This window comes from Dreissena polymorpha, chromosome 4, assembly GCF_020536995.1.
Source record: "Dreissena polymorpha isolate Duluth1 chromosome 4, UMN_Dpol_1.0, whole genome shotgun sequence".
Taxonomy (NCBI): Eukaryota; Metazoa; Mollusca; class Bivalvia; order Myida; family Dreissenidae; genus Dreissena; species Dreissena polymorpha.
Window position 1 is genome coordinate 97,125,051 of NC_068358.1, and position 22,356 is coordinate 97,147,406.

The window sequence follows — 22,356 nt, forward strand, 5'->3', positions numbered from 1 at the left end:
CCCCAAAGGTTTACTGCCTTTGGGGGATCAGGGCCCGTAATCTGGTACACTAAAGTGTAAAAAAAGTTTCAGATACGAGTATGGCATCCATCTCTTATCTTTATTGAGTCGCCACAAAATTAAAATACATCGTTTGCTTACTAACCGAACAAAACTTAAACAAGGACAGACATTTCTAGTTATTAAGCATAATTTTTAGCTCGGCTGTTTTCGGAGAAAACCCAAGGTATTGTCATAGCAGGCACATCGTCCACCGTCGTCGTGCTAAAACCTAAACATTGGCTCTAAAATCAAAGTACTTCCACCGACAACTTTAAAACTTCATATGTAGCTGCACCTTGATGAGTTCTACATGCCACATTCATTTTTGGGTCACAAGGTCAAAACTGCACCCACAGCCGTGCGTTGACACCCGCTATTCGGTGCTCTTGTTATATTTTAACATAATTTTTTACATAGGGTTAAACTAGCACAATCATACAAGAATACTTCATATTAATTTTTTCGTTATGACAATAAGTGTTTTTTCTATCAAATGCATTATACTTATTAAACTGGTTCATAGGTTAAATACACTTGAATGTAAATCCTTGGGTGATATGTGTTTTTTATTATGAAACATTGAACCATCAAGTAGCTTTGCTTGAGAAACCTGATCTCAATTAAAACTACAAACATTTGAAATGCTTTACCAAGCATGTTTGTGAAAGGTGAAATTCATTTAAAAAACATTGTATACGCCCACTAAACTGGACTCGACTGCGTTCTGTAGGATACTCGGCAAAATGGTAGCATTTAAATCCATCCCGTGGGGTTGTTGTAAGATGGGGAAATAAAATATCACGGGAAAGCAAGAACGCCTCACGTCCCTTTCTGAAGACATTTTTAATCAAACTCCAATGGTCCTCCTCATGATGGCGTGCTGATAGAACCAAATAGAATCTCCTGAAGTTGTCAAGGTTGCAGATGCAATCCGGTGTGGACGCAGGAGAGACGAAGACGCTCTATGGGTTCCCATGAACTACATACCAATGTGTATAGATCTACGGCAAACCTAATACATGTTAAAACTCGATTAGTTCTTTTACAGGGGATGTGCATAGACATAACAATAGAACTGTTGTTATGCAGTTAGGAATAGGGACGATCGACCAGTTCAACTTTTTCTCTATACAGCACCTCATCCGACCCCCCCCCCCCCCCCACCACCAGAATATTTCATTACACGCATCATCATGGAGCAAACGCAACAATATCTAGAGGAGTCTGAATGAACTTCTCGCCTTACTTGTAATAACACGATGTTCACAACAGCCTAGAGAACAACATTTAGCTCCTAGAAAAGCAAGGCTAGATCGTAGATCGAGCTTGAAAGTACAAGAAAGAGCTGGAGAAAAGAGACGCAAATACCAAACATGGTGAGCGACAACACAAAGATGTGGACACTAACCAAGTCCTTAATTGGCGAACCTTCAAAATCGTTGGATCAAGCGTGCGCAAATGAGAGCAACACCTATTTTCCAATGGCAAAATATAAGCAGTCCGGCAAGATGAAAGATAAAAAACGGCAAAGAAAAGAACGCGAATGAAGCCATGACAAAAAGAATCAGAAGAGAATAAATGAAGGCTATAATTATAAAACTGATGAACACTGAAAAATATTACCGGTACGTACATCACCAATATATATAGTGATCTAACACCTCGGCAATACAGCCTACCAGAAGCTGTTGGACTTCTTCAATGTTACCTTTTCGAAGGGTTTAAAGCCCGAATGCTGGAAGGAGGTGTAGATTATTCCTGTAATGAAAATTGTCAAATAGCTCATACATTCGTACCTAGCTGAATACAGGGAGCATCATAGCGCCAGAGCAAGTCGGTTTTAGAAAACACAATATTTCGAGATCAAACAACACTCGATGCTCAGATTGTAGACGTTGCGTCGGGGCCCATGATATGTTACTCTGGCTGTCTTCATAGGCCTACAGAAAGCTTTTCAAAAGGTGTGCAACGAAAACCACAAGAAGTGAGATGGAACAGCTGTTAAACAAGTGTCATTCCTGTGCAAAGCTGTGGAGCAGAACTCGAAAGCAGATGTTCTCGTTGTCGTGGAGTAGTAAAAAATGAGACTGGCTGCATAGGAATAACGACACGAACAGAATGACAAAGCTGGGAACAAAAGTAACCCAACAAAAGCAAAAGATTCGGTCTTGAAGAAATGAACATCATCAAAAAGTGCCTGTTCAGAACTAACTAGCCAGAGGACAACCATGAATTGTGATGAAACCGACCAAACGGAGGGATACATCCAGCAACTGCAGGTATCTACAACACATGAGAGAATTGTATGATCGGAACCTGTGAGCCTGCAGGATAAGCTTTACAGGTACTCTACAGAGGACCAACCGTTTCATCCTTGACTCCAGACTCCAAGTGTAAATGTAATCGAGAAGACTACATCGATTATTACTAAACTGGCAATTTCACGTTTGGTAACTTGACAATCAGTAATACTGAACATTTACTATGCTCTAATTAAAATATCCATTATATTCATCTTTTGACGATTTAAAAACCTGAAAATTATAAAGCGTACAACGCGAAACGATTAAATAATTTGGAGAGTTATGTTGCTGTCGGTATATTTTGTGAAACTGGATTGCTTATATAAAATACATCTTTCATTGTGTGAGCACGAATGGCCGAGTGGGTTAAGTGTTAGACTTTTACTCTAGGACTCCAGGGGTTAGTGGTTCGAGCCCTGTTGAGAGTTACTTTTATCTTTTTTTAATTTTATTCTTGATTTTTTACTGGAGCTTTTTAGTTCCAATGTTTACATTTATCAATATAAAGCATTTAATGACAAACTTCAAAGACCTATAAAATATGTTTTTGTATAGGTCTTCGCAAACTTCAATACATGCAAAAATCTGTGAAAATGACCCTTTAATTGTCTTGAAATAACGCCAAATTATTAAATGTGTCTATATTTCCTTGTATTAGAGTCTTTATTATTTAAAAAGTATAACGCATTTTAAATAAATAACACGTTTCGTCATAAACAAATTAGAAAATTGCACAATCACAATTCCACCGGTTCACTAGAGGATGTATTACTAGAACTGTCTTACGGAGGATTCCGGAGAATCGATTTATCACGATTGGTTAGAAAGCACTGGTTAGAAAGGTGTAAATTTACCTGGACACCGCTTGAAAGTAAACAGTAATTATGAGCACCTAAACGTCAGTTTTATTCAATTCGACAAGATGGCAGAGGATCAAAGCAATTCCAGTCAAGGTTTTATTTTTTACTTTTCCATTTAATGTAACTTTGTCTTATTAGACAAACTTTGTTCTTTACTCAAAATTTGTATATTTTTATCAAATACGAGCTCATTTCATGTTTCATGATGAATAAGTGGGACTCGATTGGTCAATTTCGGCTCGGGTTCTACTTAAATGTACCCCGGGTATTTTAAGTATATTTAAATGTACACTAAGTACAGATAATATACTGAAACGTACCCGGGAATTCGAACGCTAAATTGTTTGTTTTCGGCTTTTTTTATGTGTCCTAAGGAGGGCATATAGTAATCGGACTGTCCGTCCGTCTGTCTGTCACACTTTGCGTTTAGATTTTCGAAAAATGCTCATAACTTCAATGTCCCTAGAGATATAACCTTCATATTTGGTGCATGTGTATATGGACAAGGCCTTTCCATACGCACACAAATTTTGACCCCTGTGACCTTGACCTTGAACTTAGGGGCCGCGTTTAGGTTTCGAAATCTGCGTTCAATGTTAAAAAAATGCTATAACTTCTATCAAAGCGTTTATAGGGGCATATGTCATCCTATGGTGACAGCTCTTGTTTCAAATTAATTAATGTTGGTATCTATGTCAATATTCTGTAAAATGGTCTTTATATTATCGAAAATCCTGCTTGAGGAAGTGTTTTTTTCAAAGAAAATTTTGTTTTGTATTCCGTTTGGCATTTAATGACATCGGATTTTAGGTGGGAATAAAACTCGGGTACAGTCTAAATTGTCCGTGTACGTGTTAGTATATTTTCAATACCTGGGGTACATGTATGTAGTATGTAGTATGTAGCCAACAATAACCAATCGAGCATAAGTGGGGAATACTAGTTGCAATAATCCAACTCCCAGCGACCTGGAGGGTCAATAGCTGGAAGTTGCAACTGGTAACGAAATTTCTTACGTCAAGACTTCTTCCCGAATTTCAGACGGCACTTTAATAGGTAAAATGAGCAACAGTAAATATTTTCTGGCGTAAACAAACACGAACAGAATGATACTAAATGTATCCTTAATGCTCAAATTTATACCACTTACTTGATACAGTCTACTCGCAGAATAATGATATTTATCCGAGTTTCAAACATGACAACAGTACGCAAAAATGTGTTAGTTTTTGCAATGGAAAAAAGTGTATTCCAAATGTGAAAATATGCTTTTGTAAACATCGACTATTTTCAGCTAAACCAACTATCTCAAGAACCTCAGTAAGATAGATTGAATTGTCAATTATAATTCAAAACTTCTTTTGATTACGTATTTTATCAACTTTTTGTTTTGAGCACTTATCAACAAAAATACGCAAATTAATGTTGTTAGTTACAGTTATTGTGTTTTTTACAATATATTAGGTTGATTGAATTCGATTTTGTAGACAAATTTAGAGATTTTTTGACATGGAATTTCATTTAATCAGAAGGGAACTCTGAGCTGTACGCATGTACTCATAAAAGCTTGGAGCATTCAAGAAGAACTATGGGGAATACCTGGTCTAAATAATCGTACATTTACAATGGACGTGGGATGAACCCGCAAGGTATTAACTAAACCACAGACAAAATATGGTCACAATATATTTAGTAAAGAAATCTAAAAAAACAGGCTAAAGTTGTGTAAATTGAACACAAATTCAATCAAATTATTACCAATCAATCCTCGAAGAGCAGAAAAATAATCTAATTATCAATATTTATCCATGTTGTTTTCAAATAACAGTTCATTTGTTTGACCTGCCACTTTTCATATAGGAATAGTTATTTTGCAGTTTCAATTAAATTACTGCTTGACATTGATGAGGTTTTGATTTGTGCCACACATTAAACAAACATCTAAATCACAGGAAGTACACAATTCCATGGGGAACGCTGTTGCATGTACATCTGAGATTTTCTTAGTACCACGGTAGTAGGTTTTCGTGAATTCAAATTCCAACAGTTTATGGTAGAATTACATGGCTGTGTAATTATACATGTTTTAAATATATACAGTTACAAGGCATTTTGGCTTTTTGTGCATTTTAAACTTGATTTCCGATTACGAGCAAATTTCCCTGGGAACAATTTTTTTCAGCTAAGCAGCTTTGTACTTTGGGGATACCTATAAATCCAACTGCAATAAAAACTGGATCATTTCACTAGGTCGATAGTTCAATATTAAACTATTATTATAATATTCATAATTTCATTTGTGGTCATATATATGTGAACATCTGCCACATTTGAAAATGTGTTTCAAATGGATCCATATAATGGAAACCTGATCTAACTCTGATATAAACTAATAAACAATATCACTTGTTTCATGTAACACTGGATATAGGCATCTATAAAAATTATGCCAGTGTGTCTATCAATGTTTTCCAAATGTTTAAAGTTTTTGGGTAGATGAATAAATATCTGACACACGTCATGAGTATTTATCTGTTAAAATGTGTTTATATTTTAACAAATTACAATCATTGCATTTTAATACCTGTTCACAGTCAAATATATGTTTATTCGTACTGAAACAGAAGTATAACTAAATTCTGATCAAATTGAAGTTATACTTTTGAGATCAGATAAATTTAATTGACTATGAGTTGTCCTGAAGGCAATTATAATATGTATTTAATTCATTTCATATTAAAAACATGTGCAAATAGTACTAATATTAAACCCCAATAGTAAGATTTAATCACCGTTTTCTTATTCAATTATAGAGTTCATTGAATAAAAACCTCACTTTAAATGGGTTTACAAACCTCTCAAAATGTTTGCATTTGATTTTAATTACTGTTGTTATCATAAACCAACTGGAATTATTTCCTGTTGCACCACACTTTATTGTCAAATCAAGATTGTTGTTCAACTCCGAAGACTTTGGCATTGAACACCGTGCATTGCATAACATGTTTGTTGTAAGTGATCATAAAATGCAAGTTTATTACAGTGGTACATAGTCCTATTCAACATCTTCCTTCTTTATCCTTCTTCTAACCGTCCCATCAGAAATCAAGCATCAGCCACAGAACATAACCATCTTTTTCAACAACAAGTCCAACAAAAAATACCCCCACTTACTTGTTTATTATAATCATCAACAGCAACAACACCATACAAATATCATCACCGTTAGCTCCAGATTCGTTGTCATCAAGATTTTTAATGATGATTTTGCAACACTTGAATGAAGAAACCGGCTTTAAAGTCTTTTAGAAATGTTGCTTTAGTTTTGACTTAAAAATCAATAATGCTCTCTACCTTCAGTTCGCAAAAGGTCTTGGACTTTGGATCGCCTTTTTAAGAGAAAACCAAAAAATAAAGCCAGGCATAGTAAGTTTAATATGTATAGTATATAACTATGGAGTTTGGTGGTGATTGTATATATTAAAGGGACTTTTTCACAGTTAAGAAAAATGACAATTGTCAAAGAAATTGTCTTAGATTTAAAAAAAATAATGTATCAATTGTATTTAAACAAGCAAAATAGCAATCGTAACTTACAAAAATGTTTGAAATATTGATTTATTTATGGAGAATAAAAATCTAAATTTGAAAATAATAAAGCAATTTTAAACCCTCAAATCTTAAGTTTAGCCAATTCCTTTAGTACCAACATACCCTTCAAACTACCTAATAAAAACAAAAGGCTGAGTTGTTAAATGGAAGGGTTTAGCTTTTGCTTCATGAGGTCCCGCGTTAAAGACCCAAGGGAAACAATTCTAATTTTAATTATAAAAAACCATTCCAAGTATGACTGTTTTATTAGACATTTCATTTTACGACTGTTTGTTATAAGTACACAAATCTGTGAACAAGTCTCTTTTAAGTATATTAAGCAAGTATGATGATGTATTCTGCTTCAAATGTATAGAGAATCAAAGCATGTTAGCTTGCATGGTTTTGGTTGAGGTCAGATGTTTTTCATGGAGCTATGATATAGCAATATCCACCAGAAAAGGAAGATTTAGAATTGTGCCACTTATTTTATATAATCTTGATTTACCAATTGATTGATTATTACCATGTGCAGTTCCTACATGTATTTGTAAGCTTGCATGATTTTGTTTGAGGTCTGGGTCTTTTGTCTAAGGGTCGTTATATGAGTTGTGTTCTGAGAAAACTGGGCTTAATGCATGTGTGTAAAGTGTCGTCCCAGATTAGCCTGTGCAGTCCACACAGGCTAATCAGGGAGAACACTATCCGCTTTTATGGTATTTTTAGTTTCAATGAAGTCCCTCTATACTGAAAATAGAGTTTAGACAGAAAGTGTCGTCCCTGTCTTCTAGACACAGGGATGGGATGACACTTTCTGCACATGCATTATGCCCAGTTTTCTCAGAAAAAGACTCATATGTAATCATCCCCTCATTTAAATTCTTCCTTCTCTTACCCCAGAATTGTTCAATCCCCTGCTATAAAACTTTTCCTTTAAAATACTACCAAAAAGGGGGCAAATATTGATAAAAGCCCTGGAGATGGTTGTGGCATATACAGGTAGAAATTCACTTTTGCATTTCTCAAAAAAAGATAAAATACATGTACCATTAAACAAATCTAATTAAGGACCAGAATTGAAAATGGATTACCATTGTTAGAAGTTGCCAATATATTATGATTTACTAACATATAGTATAGCATTGAATATTAAAGCATATAAAAGAATTGTATGTTCACTTCACATGCAAATATGTAGCATAAGGGTAGACATAGGAAATTGATCAACAATTTAATCATTTGTGAGTTAAACAGGATCTTGTAGAATAACCTTCAAACTCTTCAATTATATTTTTAGCTAGTCTGTACACAAAGCTATACCACTAACCAAAACATTGACGTTGTTGTCCACATAGTGCTCTGGTTGACATGGACATTGTAGCATCTCCATATGACTTTTCTATTACAGGTATTCAATTGAAACTTCAAACATGTGTTCAGCATCATTGTGTTAAGTAACTGACCAAAGGTCCATAACACTTTGTATGCCCCCAGATTGAATGATTGGGGGTATATGGTTTTTGGCCTGTCTGTCTGTCTGTCTGTCTGTCATTGTATGTGTCTGTCTGTCATTGTACATGTCCCAAAACTTTAACCTTGGTCATAACTTTTACAATATTGATGATAGCAACTTGATATTTGGCATGCATGTGTATCTCATGGAGCTGCACATTTTGAGTGGTGAAAGGTCAAGGTCATCCATCAAGGTCAAAGGTCTTTAGGGGGCATTGTGTTTCTGACAAATACATCTCTTTTTATTCCTGTAAATTTGTTTAAGGTAAACAAGCCACTTTTTCATGTCACTGTTTCTACTACAGGTATTCAATTGAAACTTCATAAATGTGCTGAAGTCAAGAGAGATATCACTGACCAAGTTTCATATCTCTGAGCTGCAATTATGAATAATTATATATGTTCATATATAATATTGAAAATTCAGGTCAACATTAACATGTGACTACTCAATAAATCTATATGTATTACATGTAGATATATTGAATTAAAGGTTAAATATGTGTTCTTGGTCTTTATGAACATTCAGTGACCAAGAACTATTAAATTTGATTAGCTTTAAAGAAAGATTTTGCCACATTTTGTACATGTACTTTTTAAAAGGTCAGTTAAAGTTGTCCAGTATTTAGGTTTAAGTTAGCATTAATTGGTTCAAGCTGAGATGCAATATGTCCCAGTCAATTAAAGTAATCAATTATACAATGCTGTCTGGACAGTTAGTTCCTTTATAAATCCTGCAAGCAACTATACTCTAGATATAAGTGTTGAATAGAGCAGAAAGTATTCCCCATTTGCAACTAATTGATTGGAAGCCGCTTGTTTGCTGTATGATTGTTGGTGCTGGTTAATAGATGTTAATAAGCAGAAACGGCTGTTGATAATTGAATTGTTTCAGTTAAAGTAAATAGAGACCATTGTGGCAAGTGAAGATTGCCTGTTGTCTTTTTATGCCCATCAATGTACTCAGTATATTACGTCTTTTTTATATCATCATTCTTTCATTATTAATCAGATATGAATAGAATGGGATCCAGCTTTAAGCATTGTGGATCGTTATCAGGTGTTTCTGGAATGAAACATGGTCTTCATGCATTTCTAGTGTGTTATGTATTATTATTTGGATGTCATGGTGTCATGATTATAATACTTATAACTATTGTACTATTGTATATTATTTGATAAACATTTTACAAGATATATATGTGCATGTTATTGTATCATTTTAATAAGATTTAACAATTTGATAGTTAATCAGGTAAATCTAAGCCACAGCATAGTAATTAGAATGTCAGGCTTTTTGCCCAAGCAGTTTTAGCACAGTGGTCCTGCAGTGCCTGGAATTCTAAATAAATTTTGCTGCTGCGCTTGTTTTCCAAGCATGTTGCTGCAATGCTTGAAAACTTCACAAGTGCTGGCAAGCTCTGATCCGAATGTTGTCTGCATTCAGCCAAAGACCCATCAAAATATGCACTCAAATACGCGACAAGAATTCCACATGAAACTTCATGGGTGTATTGAAATCAATAAGGAGAATTTCAATGCAAACAACAAAATTACCATACACTTAATAAATTCTTTTTAGGATTATACTGTTTATCATGGGATTTGCTCCCATCCATAAACAAAAAAGCTCAAAATAACAGCGGGTTTTCGGCTGCTTCCCAATCGCAAAATTCCACATTTTTCCCATAAATCTGACAAAAATTTCCCAACAAAAGCCCAATTTCCAAAAAAAAAAATAATAATTTTTTTTTAACAAAGAAGTCTCCTAAGACTTTATTATGATTTCTTAACTCTAGATCTCAATTTTATTTTTTAAACATCCTACAAAATATATAACTTCAATGTAGTCCTATTTGTTGATAAATAATTCCCAAATTTGCCACTTTTATTGATTGAAAAAAAATCCCAATTTGACCAGACTCCTTTTCCCAAAATGGCTAGAAAACCCCCTGAACATATGCACTTAAAAACAATATTAATTCTGTTACTTATAATCATATTCATAATGCTTAATTTTTCCCAATTTCATGGTTAATTGCGTTATTTTTCCCAATTTCACGGTTTATCACGCTAATTTTCCCAATTCAAATGGCACAGGCTGTAACAAATAAAAGCAAAAAAAAAATCACTGAAAGCTGATAAATTGTTGGATTTTTACAACAAGATTTTTGATTGTCAGTCAAGGGTGGGAAAAAGACAAACATTTCCTGAGGCCAAAACATGTATTGATGCTTTTTATTTCGGTGTATAAGCCATGTGTAATTATGACATACACAGAAGGCAGATGTAATATTTTAAGACATTCACAGATTTTACCAATTGAAGATATTGAATGACATATGTTTTTTTCAATTAGAATTCTCTTTTTGTTTGTATTCAGCTACGCTTTCTTATGTAAACATAATATCTATTTTTAACCAGGTTTTCCGAAGGAAAAAACTGGTTATTAGATTGGCGAATGCGGGCGGGCTGGCTGGCGGGCTGGCGGAACAAGCTTGTCCGGGCCATAACTATGTCGTTCATTGTCAGATTTTAAAATCATTTGGCACATTTGTTCACCACCATTGGACGGTGTGTCGCGCGAAATAATTACGTCGATATCTCCAAGGTCAAGGTCACACTTTGAGTTCAAAGGTCAAAAATGGCCATAAATGAGCTTGTCCGGGCCATAACTATGTCATTCATTGTGAGATTTTAAAATCATTTGGCACATTTGTTCACCATCATGGGACGGTGTGTCTCACGAAAGAATCACATCAATATCTCCAATGTCAAGGTCGCCACGACTAAAAATAGATTTATTTTGAAACAAACTTACAAAGGGGGTTAATTTTGTTTGTTCATTTCAAAAGTTCAGTTTGAGTTGTCTCCCTTTATCAATTTTTTTTCACAATGAAAACCTGGTTTTGTGACAATTTTGTCCCTTGTTAGCCATGGTCTGGGAAAACAGGGCTTAATGCATGTGGGTGAAGTGATATACCAGATGTGTATATCACTTGTATTAGCACAAATTAATCAGGGACAAGAAATTTAAAAAATGCCATAAGAGCAGAGGCTAATCTGGGACGACGCTTTACGCGCATGCATTTAACCCTGTTTTCCTAGAGCGGGGCTCAATCTATTTCTCAGAATGTACTCGGTGCCTTGTTCAGCAGCTGTGTCTAACATGACAGTGTATCCAGGCATGAATGTTCAAGCTGTGTTTGCATGTCTTGTTCCATGTGATCCCTCATTATGATCATGTTCTTGTGGTGGTTGTTGGATTTCAGTATTAAAGTCAGATTGGGACACAGATCTATTGTGTTATTGCTATTTTTGTCATGCAGTTATGCTATCAGTCAAAAAATTTGAAAATGTATTTGTTGTTTTTTAAAGTTTATATAATGTTCCATACATATCCTGCAGGAAACATACATACTGGGAACCATATATTTCTGTCCCACATTAATTTGTGTTTATCTACTTGTTATACTACGAATTAAACTTTGAAACAAATTCTTTGGCACAAAAAGCATTAATATTCAAGGTAATCCATGCACACATTCTGGGACTGTTATGCAATCCAGATAACACATATACTACACAAAGTGGAGTACATTATACTGTGAACTTAATTGACAGGTGACATTTCCTATAAAATGAAAATTCAGGAAAGCTTTGTCAATAGCTTTGACTTTATTTAGGTAGAACAATAAGGCTAAGTGCTTATTGTTAAGATCTTTATTGCCTATTACATGTATTGTGTTTTTCAAGGATGATGTAGGTAAAAGCAGCCAACATGGGGTGGATTGAAGAAATAAGCGCTATTAAAATATGAAGCTGTATGAAAAACAGCTTATTGAAAAAGTTCTATGTGTTTTTTGGAAATTCAAATAATGAAGTACTTTATCTGCCTTCCATAAAGGACCAGTTATTATCACCTCATTTAAATGGACAAGTTAATTGGCATGCCATAAACAGGCCCCACCTTTAAATGACCCATTTATTGAAAATCCACCAAATTTCATGACATTCAAAATATAAAGGTTCACATTATAAAATTATTTATGTTAATCTTCTGAAGTGCTTCTATATAAGAAATTATTACAATATTAATGTCATTGAGGTTGACAAAGCAGGTTAACCATATAATACATTTATATAATGTACATCTTCAAATTCTAATAAAGCAAGCTGTTGGGTCCAGGTCACGGATTATCCAGTAGGCAGAGTAGGTAACTATCTATTGGCCCTGCGACTTTTAGGTGCCACATGAGACGATGGCGAAATTATTTTTTTACATATTTACTTAGCCGAATTTCTTGACTTGATAAGAATTATACGATTTAAGGCTTGACCTTGTCTTACCATCATTTATTATTTGCATAATTCAGTCTACATTCCCGAACGTTTGACTGCTCTTCTAATTTACAGATGCTTAATGATCACAAACACGACAGAGGAACGAACCATTACCAAATAAAAAATTTGAAAAGCAGCCATCAAGCTTTTATGACACATGAATACCCAATTATCAGGCCAATGAAAATGACATTTTGCAGAATATTGAATTTAGCTAAAAATCTCCAGTGAAAAAACAAGAATACAATTAAAGAATTTAAAAAAGTAACCCCCAACGGGGCTCGAACCACTGATCCCTGGAGCCATCGAGCAAAAGTCTACCGCTCTCCACTAGACCATCCGCTCTAATACCATGTGAAATGTAATTTTGACTTTAAATAATATGCAATCCTCGTAGTATCAAAAAATACAACGACAACAACAGAATTCTCCAAATTATTCAATCGTTTCGCGTTGCAATGCTTTATAATTTTCAGGTTTTAAATCGTCAAAAGATGCACATCATGGATATTTTAGAGCATGGCAAATGTTCAATATTACTGTTTCCTCTACAAATATCATAACTTCAAAGAAAATTTGGGAATCTGAAAAAAAAATTCAATTTTGTCAATTAACCAAAGTGTGAAAAGGCCCCTTTAAACAAGATTGGTCGTTGAAAACAGTTGACTAGTATTTTAAGTTATGGAACTGACATACTGAAAACTACCTATCGTAGTTTGTAATTTTGGTTTAATGTTATTTCTTTCTGGATAAATAGTTCAATACATAAATATACAGTGATTGTTTTCTTAAATTTTTAATCTAATAATTATGATGTTGTATTGGCATTTCAGTATTATTATGACATGTTATACCTATAAAAGGACATTGTCATATGTTATGTTTTTCCAGCCTTTGCACTGGTTAGCTAATTTAACCCATTTATGCCTAGTGGACTCTCCCATCCTTCTTAATTGGATAAATTTATTTCCAAAATTAGGGATGTCTAGTATATTTATTTCTACATATTTAGAATATTTCTTACAGAAATTCCTTTAAGCAAACAGCTCAGACCCTGATGAGATGCCGCATCATGCGGCGTCTCATCTGGGTCTACGCTGTTTACAAAGGCCTTTTTTCTAGACGCTAGGCATAAATGGGTTAAACGAGTGATATGGAATGGCCACTGGTGTTCTAGAATGCACTGGGCTGACTAGGGCCGTGGGTCCCAAAATTTTCTCGGCCTATGGTCCTCCACTGTGCATCCATCAAACACCTGTATATGTTTTGCAAGCAATACATTTCTGTTTATAATGATTAAAAATTGCACAAATAATGTACTAAAAGTATTGCAAACAAGAGCCATGTTATTATGGCCATCCCTGCCGAAATGTGTTTGCTTGTATGAGAACATTTGTTTTAGAGAGTAGAATAATATTCGTAAAACATGACATCTGTGTCATCTCTTTATATTTCAATAATCCCTTCAGTAGATTTAGAGTTAATCCCTTCAGTAGATTTAAAGTTATGCTCAGGACAAAACGGATACAAATTTACTATGAAATTAAATAAAGGGAGATAATTAAAAAACTACTGCCGATAGAGTTATGGTTCATGTTCACTGCACTTCTCCTCGTTGCCATCTGTTTATATTTCTAGTTTCAAGTGAATCCTTTCAGTAGATTTAGAGTTATGCTGCCGACAAAAATTTACCTTGAAATTAAATTAAGGGAGATAATTCAAAAAGTAAGGTAGATAGAGTTATGGTTCTTAGTCACTGCACTTCTCCTACTTGCCATCTGTTTATATTTCAAAATTCAAGTAAATCCCTTCAGTAAATTAAGAGTTGTGCTCCGGACAAAAATTTACTTTTAAATTATATAAAGGGAGATAATTCAAAAACTAAGGTAGATAGAGTTATGGTTCTTGGTCACTGCACTTCTCCTAGTTGCCATCTGTATATATTCTAAGTTTAAGGTAAATCCATTGAATAGATTTGGAGTTATGTTCTGGACACAGTTTCGGAAGAACGGACGGACAGACAGACAGACAGACGGAGACTATTACTATATCCCCTTCGGAAATTAATTTCGGCAGGGATATAAAGCTTGAAGCCAATAAATTATGTACTATACCTCAACATTTAGCATTGTCATCCCTTTGTTACATGTATCTTGATGTGTAGAATTAGCATTTACATAGGTATTAGGAATCATATGTGACGCTAAGGTACAAATCAATTATTAAGCATATTATTTAAATGAGGTCACCATATGTTGCCCGCTTAATTGAGTAGAGATGTAATAGTGCGATTTCCAGCAATATGATACCAGAGTGTTGGAGATGGATGGGTTGACTCAGATGGCTTCACATTTCCAGGTTTGTTTTAATAATACAAATATTTTCAGGGTGTTTTTTTATTACATTCACCAAAATCAGCTTCTTTATAAAATTGTAACTATACTTTCTTCTTACCTAAAACTTCAACAATTGTCTATCTTACTTCTACAATTTTTGAAAACATTTTAAAGAAAAAAATGATGAAGACATTAATAATATTTATTGACATTAATAAAATTAATAGAAAGCAAAAAACAACATTTGCATCGCTAACATGAATTTTCAAGTGTTGAAGTATATAGAAAATTGCCATTCATACATTTGTACATTTTAAATGGCAGGTAACAATTTTTTATCATTTGTAATCTTCAATAAATTCTTATTATTCACTGAAGATACTTGAACATATAACATTTAAATATATTCATGTTATATTTGTTGTTTCTATTAGAATTTTTTTGTTCTGAGAAAACTGGGCTTAATGCTTGTGCGTAAAGTGCCGTCCCAGATTAGTCCGCAGTCCGCACAGTCTAATCAGGGACGACACTTTCCGCTTTTATGCTATTTTTAGTTTGAAAGAGGTCCCTTCTTACCGAAAATCAAGTTAAAGCTGAAAGTGTCGTCCCTGATTAGCCTGTGCGGACTGCACAGGCTAATCTGGGACGACACTTTACGCACATGAATTAAGCCCAGTTTTGTCAGAACAAAACACATATTAATTGCCGGTGTTAGATTTTTTTGGGACATTGATTCATGAATTGCACACAAAAGATCTTATTGTTTAGATTGTTTAAGGGACATATTAAAGATTTTAGTACTTTTGAATGATGTCATTTGATGTTGCTTGTAACATAAAAAAACATAATATTTGGACTAATCTAACATTAAATATAATTATAGTAAGAAAATATTTGATGCTTGATTTGCATTTTCAAAACCAGAAAAATTTGGAAACAAAATTTAATGTGCTCCCACTGGGAAAGTATTACTTGAGATCTACATCATATTTTAAATGCTATGTTTGTGATCAATTTCATTTTCAGAATATTGGATGATAATCATTTGATAATTATTTTGATGGAATATCATCCTTAAATGAAATATTTGTAAACATTTTTTTAGAAGTATCTACAATTTGTTCTTGTAATTTTGAAAATCAGTGAACGTATTAGTCTCTTTATGAGGCTCACTCAACATTATAAATGGTGCACAGTCAGTTGCTTTTTTAATGAGGAATGACACATATACTAGTATTACTACTCAAAATTTGCTAAGGATCAATTTTTATTTTCACATTATCTTTAATTTAGTTTTATTTAATTTAAATTGTTATTTTGAAGGGTTTGATATTAGAATGTTTGTTTTGGATTTTATTTTTATGTCCCCCTTCGAAGAAGAGGGGGTATATTGCTTTGCACATGTCGGTCTATCGGTCCGTCCACCAGGTGGTTTCTGGATGATAACTCAAGAACGCTTGGGTCTAGGATCATGAAACTTCATAGGTACATCGATCATGACTCGCAGATAACACCTATTGATTTTGAGGTCACTAGGTCAAAGGTCAAGGTCACGGGGACCCGATATAGTAAAATGGTTTCTGGATGATAACTCAAGAACGCTTAGGCCTAGGATCATGAAACTTAATAGGTAGATTGATCATGACTTGCAAATGACCCCTATTGATTTTCAGGTCACTAGATCAAAGGTCAAGGTCACAGTGACCCGAAATAGTAAAATGGTTTCCGGATGATAACTCAAGAACGCTTAGGCCTAGGATCATAAAACTTGATAGGTAGATTGATCATGACTCGCAGATGACCTCTATTGATTTTCAGGTCACTAGGTCAAAGGTCAAGGTCACAATGACCCGAAATAGTTAAATGGTTTCCGGATGATAACTCAAGAACACTTATGCCTAGGATCATGAAACTTCGTAGGTAGATTGATAATAGCTGTCAGATGACCCCTATTGATTTTCAGGTCACTAGGTCAAAGGTCAAGGTCACGGTTACCTGAAATAGTAAAATGGTTTCCGGATGATAACTCAAGAACGCTTATGCCTAGGATCATGAAACTTCATAGGTACATTGATCATGACTCGCAGATGACCCCTATTGATTTTCAGGTCACTAGGTCAAAGGTCAAGGTCAGGGTGACCCGAAATAGTAAAATGGTTTCCTAATGATAACTCAAAAATGCTTATGCCTAGGTTCATGAAACTTGATAGGTAGATTGATCATGACTCGCAGTTGACCCCTATTGATTTTCAGGTCACTATAAAAAGGTCAAGGTCAGAGTGACCTGAAATAGTAAAATAATTTCCAGATGATAACTCAAGAACGCTAATGGCTACGATCATGAAACTTCATTGGTACATTGATCATGACTCGCAGATGACCCCTATTGATTTTGAGGTCACTAGGTCAAAAGTCAAGGTCATGGTGACCCGAAATAGTAAAATGGTTTCCGGATGATAACTCAAGAACACTTATGCCTAGGATCATGAAACTTCATAGGTACATTGATCATGACTCGCAGATGACCCCTATCGATTTTGAGGTCACTAGGTCAAAGGTCAAGTTCACGGTGACCCGAAATAGTAAAATGGTTTCCGGATGATTACTGAAGAACGCTTATTGTTAGGATCATGACACTTGATAGGTAGATTGATCATGACTCGCAGATGACCCCTCTTGATTTTCAGGTCACTAGGTCAAAGGTCAAGGTCACAGTGACCCGAAATAGTAAAATTGTTTCTGGATGATTACTCAAGAACGCTAATGGCTAGGATCATGAAACTTCATAGGTACATTGATCATGACTGGCAGATGACCCCTATTGATTTTCAGGTCATTAGGTCAAGGTCACAGTGACAAAAAACATATTCATTTAATGGCTGTCACTACAACAGAGAGCCCATATGGGGGGCATGCATGTTTTACAAACAGCCCTTGTTATGTATTGTTTTATCATAGATGCGTGACACTAGCTGAATCTAGCTCGGGGTGAACTTCAAATTACACATGCTATAAAAAGTGATCCTTAGCAATTTAGTAGTATATTTACTGTAGATTATGGAATTATTTAACATGTTTAAATGCTGGTGAGGCTACAATCTATTGCTAGAAAATTCATAAAATTTTCCAATAGACCAGGAAATTGATAATGAACTGGCTACTTGTATTGATCAATAGCAATTAACCCATCATCTTGTGTTAATCTCTGCCTACATTCGACCTTAAATAGATGTACAGTTGTTAATTGTGTGTACATTATTCACAAAAATATGGACTTTGGCTTGAAAGGTATGATCTTGCTGTGTCTTGTTCTGACAAACTGGGCATAATGCATGTGCGTAAAGTGTCGTCCCAGATTAGCCTGTGCAGTCCGCACAGGCTAATCAGTGACGACACTTTCCGCTTAAACTTGATTTTCGGTAAGAAGGGACTTCCTTCAAACTAAAAATACCATAAAAGCGGAAAGTGTCATCCCTGATTAGCCTGTGCGGACTGCACAGTCTAATCTGGGATGGCACTTTACGCACAAGCATTAAGCCCAGTTTTCTCAGAACAAGACACTTGCTTAGTTTGTAAGTGAGCCTTGCTCTGGGAAAAAGGGCATTAATGCATGTGCTAAGTGTTCTCTTCTTTATTGGAATTTTTTGTTTAACCCTTTACCACTTAGATACGTAAGCATTTGTAATCCCTTAGAAAGTTACATTTAATTGAAGACCTTTCTTACTAGATTCAAGTTTTAAAGGCTTCATTTCCAATCCTTAGATACTGATGAGCAGCAAACAGCATAAAACGTGAACAGAGTGGGAGTTACTCGCAGGCTGTTCTGGTTTCATGCTGTTTGCACATAGCCATTTTCACTTTGCTTCTGATTGGAAAAGGGTTAAAGGAAACCTCTTGTAAACAGAAATCCAGTTTAGATTGAAAGTGGTTTCTCTAATAAGCTTGTTTTTACTGCTCTGGCTAATCTGGGACAACATTTTACGAGCATGCATTAACTCTTTCAGTGCTGGAACCAAATTTTGAAGGCCTTTGCAAACAGTTTGGATCCAGATGAGAAGCCACAGAACGTGGCGTCTCATCAGGATCCAAACTGTTTGCTATTCTGATAGTATTCTTTGAAAAAAAATGGAAGAAAATGCTTATTTTGGAAATTCAGCAGACGACATTTAAGCAGATGACAAATTTCCCAGCATGCAAAGGATGAAACACATTTTTCTCCAAGCGTGACTCATACATGTATTATTGCATGTATTGTAGGAAGTCGTTACTGTAATTTTGGGGTCATCGGTATCTATTGATTATATCAGGGTAATTATTAATAATTCACAGACTTTCTAGAACATCAAGATAATGCAATTATGTAAAGCTCTTCATGCAGCACATGTCAGGTAGTCAGTTTTTAAAGTGTTACAAACTTTGATAATTTATGTATTCCTAAAAAGCAACCTTATAGAAAAACACACTAATCTGCTGGTACAAATAAAGCTGACCCATTTATAATCCTTTTAAAATCACACATTGTATCAATCGTTATTATTTAAATTGATCTATCGTTCGTTGATATAATCGACCAGGGTTTTTCATACCGAGGGATTAGTGGGTTTTCCTAAATTCTAGCAAATTTGGGGATCAGTCTATTATCATTGGCTCACAGTGGTTTCAAAAAAGACTGGTTACACTTGTGTACTCTTATTTGGCTTTTGTATTCAAAGTGGTGTTGTTGGCAAAGGTGTCCAAGCTGAGGTTTTAGTGTCATGGTAATTTAGATCCACAGGAAAGGCTTGACAGTTTTCATTTAAACTTAAAACATTTAGTCACTTTATTTAAATGACCACATGTTTGTTAGCGTGTAGTTTGAACTTTGGCTAAATAGGAGGTCATTTTAAACTATTTAAATATAAACTTACAATTAAGGCACTTGTTGTACTTATTTTGCAAGGTTTCCTTTTTATCATTAGTAGCTGAGAATGACCCAATAGGCATGGTTTTGGTAACTCTAGTCTAAAATAATAAAAATTGAGCGCATTTGTTTACTTAGATATTTGATTTTATAATATAAATTCATAACAAATTGATACGTTTTTTGACAGAATTTGATTCCCCAAAATTGTAACATGCAAGCCCAATTAAATAAAAACATATTTGAATTCCATTTTCAGTATAATCAAAGGCAAGCAAAAAGCAAGAACCTAAAAATTATGTTCTTTTTTTTCAACTATTCTGAAAAACTCATTAAAATCTTAAAATATTGGCATCAATTCTTAGCCCATTTTTATGCCCCAGGTAGGGTGGCATATAGCAACCGCACTGTCCATCCCTCCTGAATTCTGTTTTCCAGAGTTTTTTTACGCAATGCTTTAAGATATTCAGCTGATTTTTGGTATATTAGTCTACATGGCATAAGGATGAAGTGTAAAATTCGTTCTGGTTCCTTGAATTTTGACAAAGATACAGGCATTTGACTGATGTAAAGGGAAGTAATAAGCTTTAAAGGGAGATACTTTTTAAATATCATTAGGTAGGTACAGGTCATGTTTTTATGCAATGCTTTCAGGTATTAAATGGATTTTTGGTATGCAAGTCTAAATACATGTCTTACAGATAAAGTTTGCAATTCGTGCCCGTCTGTGGATTTTGTGTGTAGTAATGGGCCTTGGACTTCTATTTGTTTTTCGGATGTTTTTACGCAACGCTTTCAGATATTGAGCTGACCTACAGAGAAGTGTGAAATGCGTTCTGGTCCAATGATTTTTGGCAAAGTTATGGGCCTTGGACTTAAAATTGTCAATATAATTAATTTTCGGGAGTTTTTTTACGCAACACTTTCAGATATTGAGCTGATTTTTGGTATTTGAGTCTACATACATAAACATCAGATGAAGTGTGCAATTTGTTCCTGTCTATTGATTTTGTGCAAGTTTTTGGTCTTAGGAATTAGATTTTTAACCAGGTTTTTCGAAGGAAAAAACTGGTTATTCGATTGGCGAATGATGGCGGGCTGGCTGGCAAGCGGGCGGAACAAGCTTGTCCGGGCCATATAACTATGTCGTTCATTGTCAGATTTTAAAATCATTTGGCACATTTGTTCACCATCATTGGACGGTGTGTCTCGCGAAAGAATTACGTCGATATCTCCAAGGTCAAGGTCACACTTTGAGTTCAAAGGTCAAAAATGGCCATAAATGAGCTTGTCTGGGCCATAACTATGTCATTTATTGTCAGATTTTAAAATCATTTGGGACATTTGTTCACTATCATTTTACAGTGTGTCGCGCAAAAGAATTACGTCGATATCTCCAAGGTCAAGGTCACACGTTGAGTTCAAAGGTAAAAAATGGCCATAAATGAGCTTGTCTGGGCCATAACTATGTCATTCATTGTCAGATTTAAAAATCATTTGGCACATTTGTTCACCATCATTTGACGGTGTGTCGCGCAAAAGAATTACGTAGATATCTCCAAGGTAAAGGTTGCCACAACTAAAAATAGATTGATTTTGAAACAAGGGGGGGGTAACTGTGATGAACAAAAATCAGTAGCAATGCACATTTTGAGTTGTCCCCTGCGAAATGTTGTTCTGCAGTTCACGAATAATTCGTGAACAGTTCATGAACTGTTCGTGAACTGAGTTCATGAATTGTTCATGAATAGTTCATGAACAGAAAATGAGCCACGTCTGTGAAAAGTTCTTGAAATTTTAGTTCATGAACTGTTCATGAACACTAATGGCATGAAGTGTTCATGAAATATTCTTGAAACCTAATGGCATGAAGTGTTCATGAACTATTCTTGAACCCTTATGGCATGAAGTGTTCATGAACTATTCTTGAACCCGTGTGGCATGAAATGTTCATGAACTATTCTTGAACCAATATGGCATGAAATGTTCATGAACTATTCATGAACATCAATGGCATGAAGTGTCCTTGAACGGTTCATGAACAACACAATTATTGAAAAATTCTTCAGGGTTTTGCTGTTCACGAACAGTTCATGAACATTTTCCTTCTATTTTTCAATGGCTCATTTTCTGTTCACGAACTGTAAGTGAATAGTTCATGAACCATAGTTCTTCAAGAGTTCATGAACTGAGGTGGCATGAAGTGTTCATGAACTATTCATAAACAAGAATTTGTCAATTTATGCAAAGGTTATCATAAGTGTTACCAAAGCTCAACAAACAGGTCAGGGTAAGAAGAAACAAGTCTTGTATTAGCACTTAACATATTGATAGCAACATATAACAATAATTTAAATATAACACTAATAACTGAGATACAAGTGGTTTGATAATACTCTTTAAATTTCATAATACAACTTTGCACTATATGTTCATGAATAATTCATGTATTGAAAAGATTATGAATA

General features: G+C 34.7%; 1 protein-coding gene across 2 annotated transcripts in view; it reads left to right on the forward strand.

Annotated features, from left to right (window-relative positions):
• The first annotated feature begins 3,108 nt into the window (after positions 1 to 3,108).
• Positions 3,109 to 22,356, forward strand: part of LOC127877723 (multiple C2 and transmembrane domain-containing protein 1-like) — a 178,320-nt gene continuing 159,072 nt past the window's right edge. The window contains exons 1-2 of one of the 2 annotated variants that reach the window (XM_052423886.1): positions 3,109 to 3,298; positions 6,566 to 6,631. In XM_052423886.1, the coding sequence (XP_052279846.1) occupies positions 3,268 to 3,298; positions 6,566 to 6,631 (97 nt within the window). In that variant the 5' untranslated portion in view covers positions 3,109 to 3,267. The remainder of the gene's footprint in view (positions 3,299 to 6,565; positions 6,632 to 22,356) is intronic. The other variant, XM_052423887.1, reaches the window with a different exon arrangement.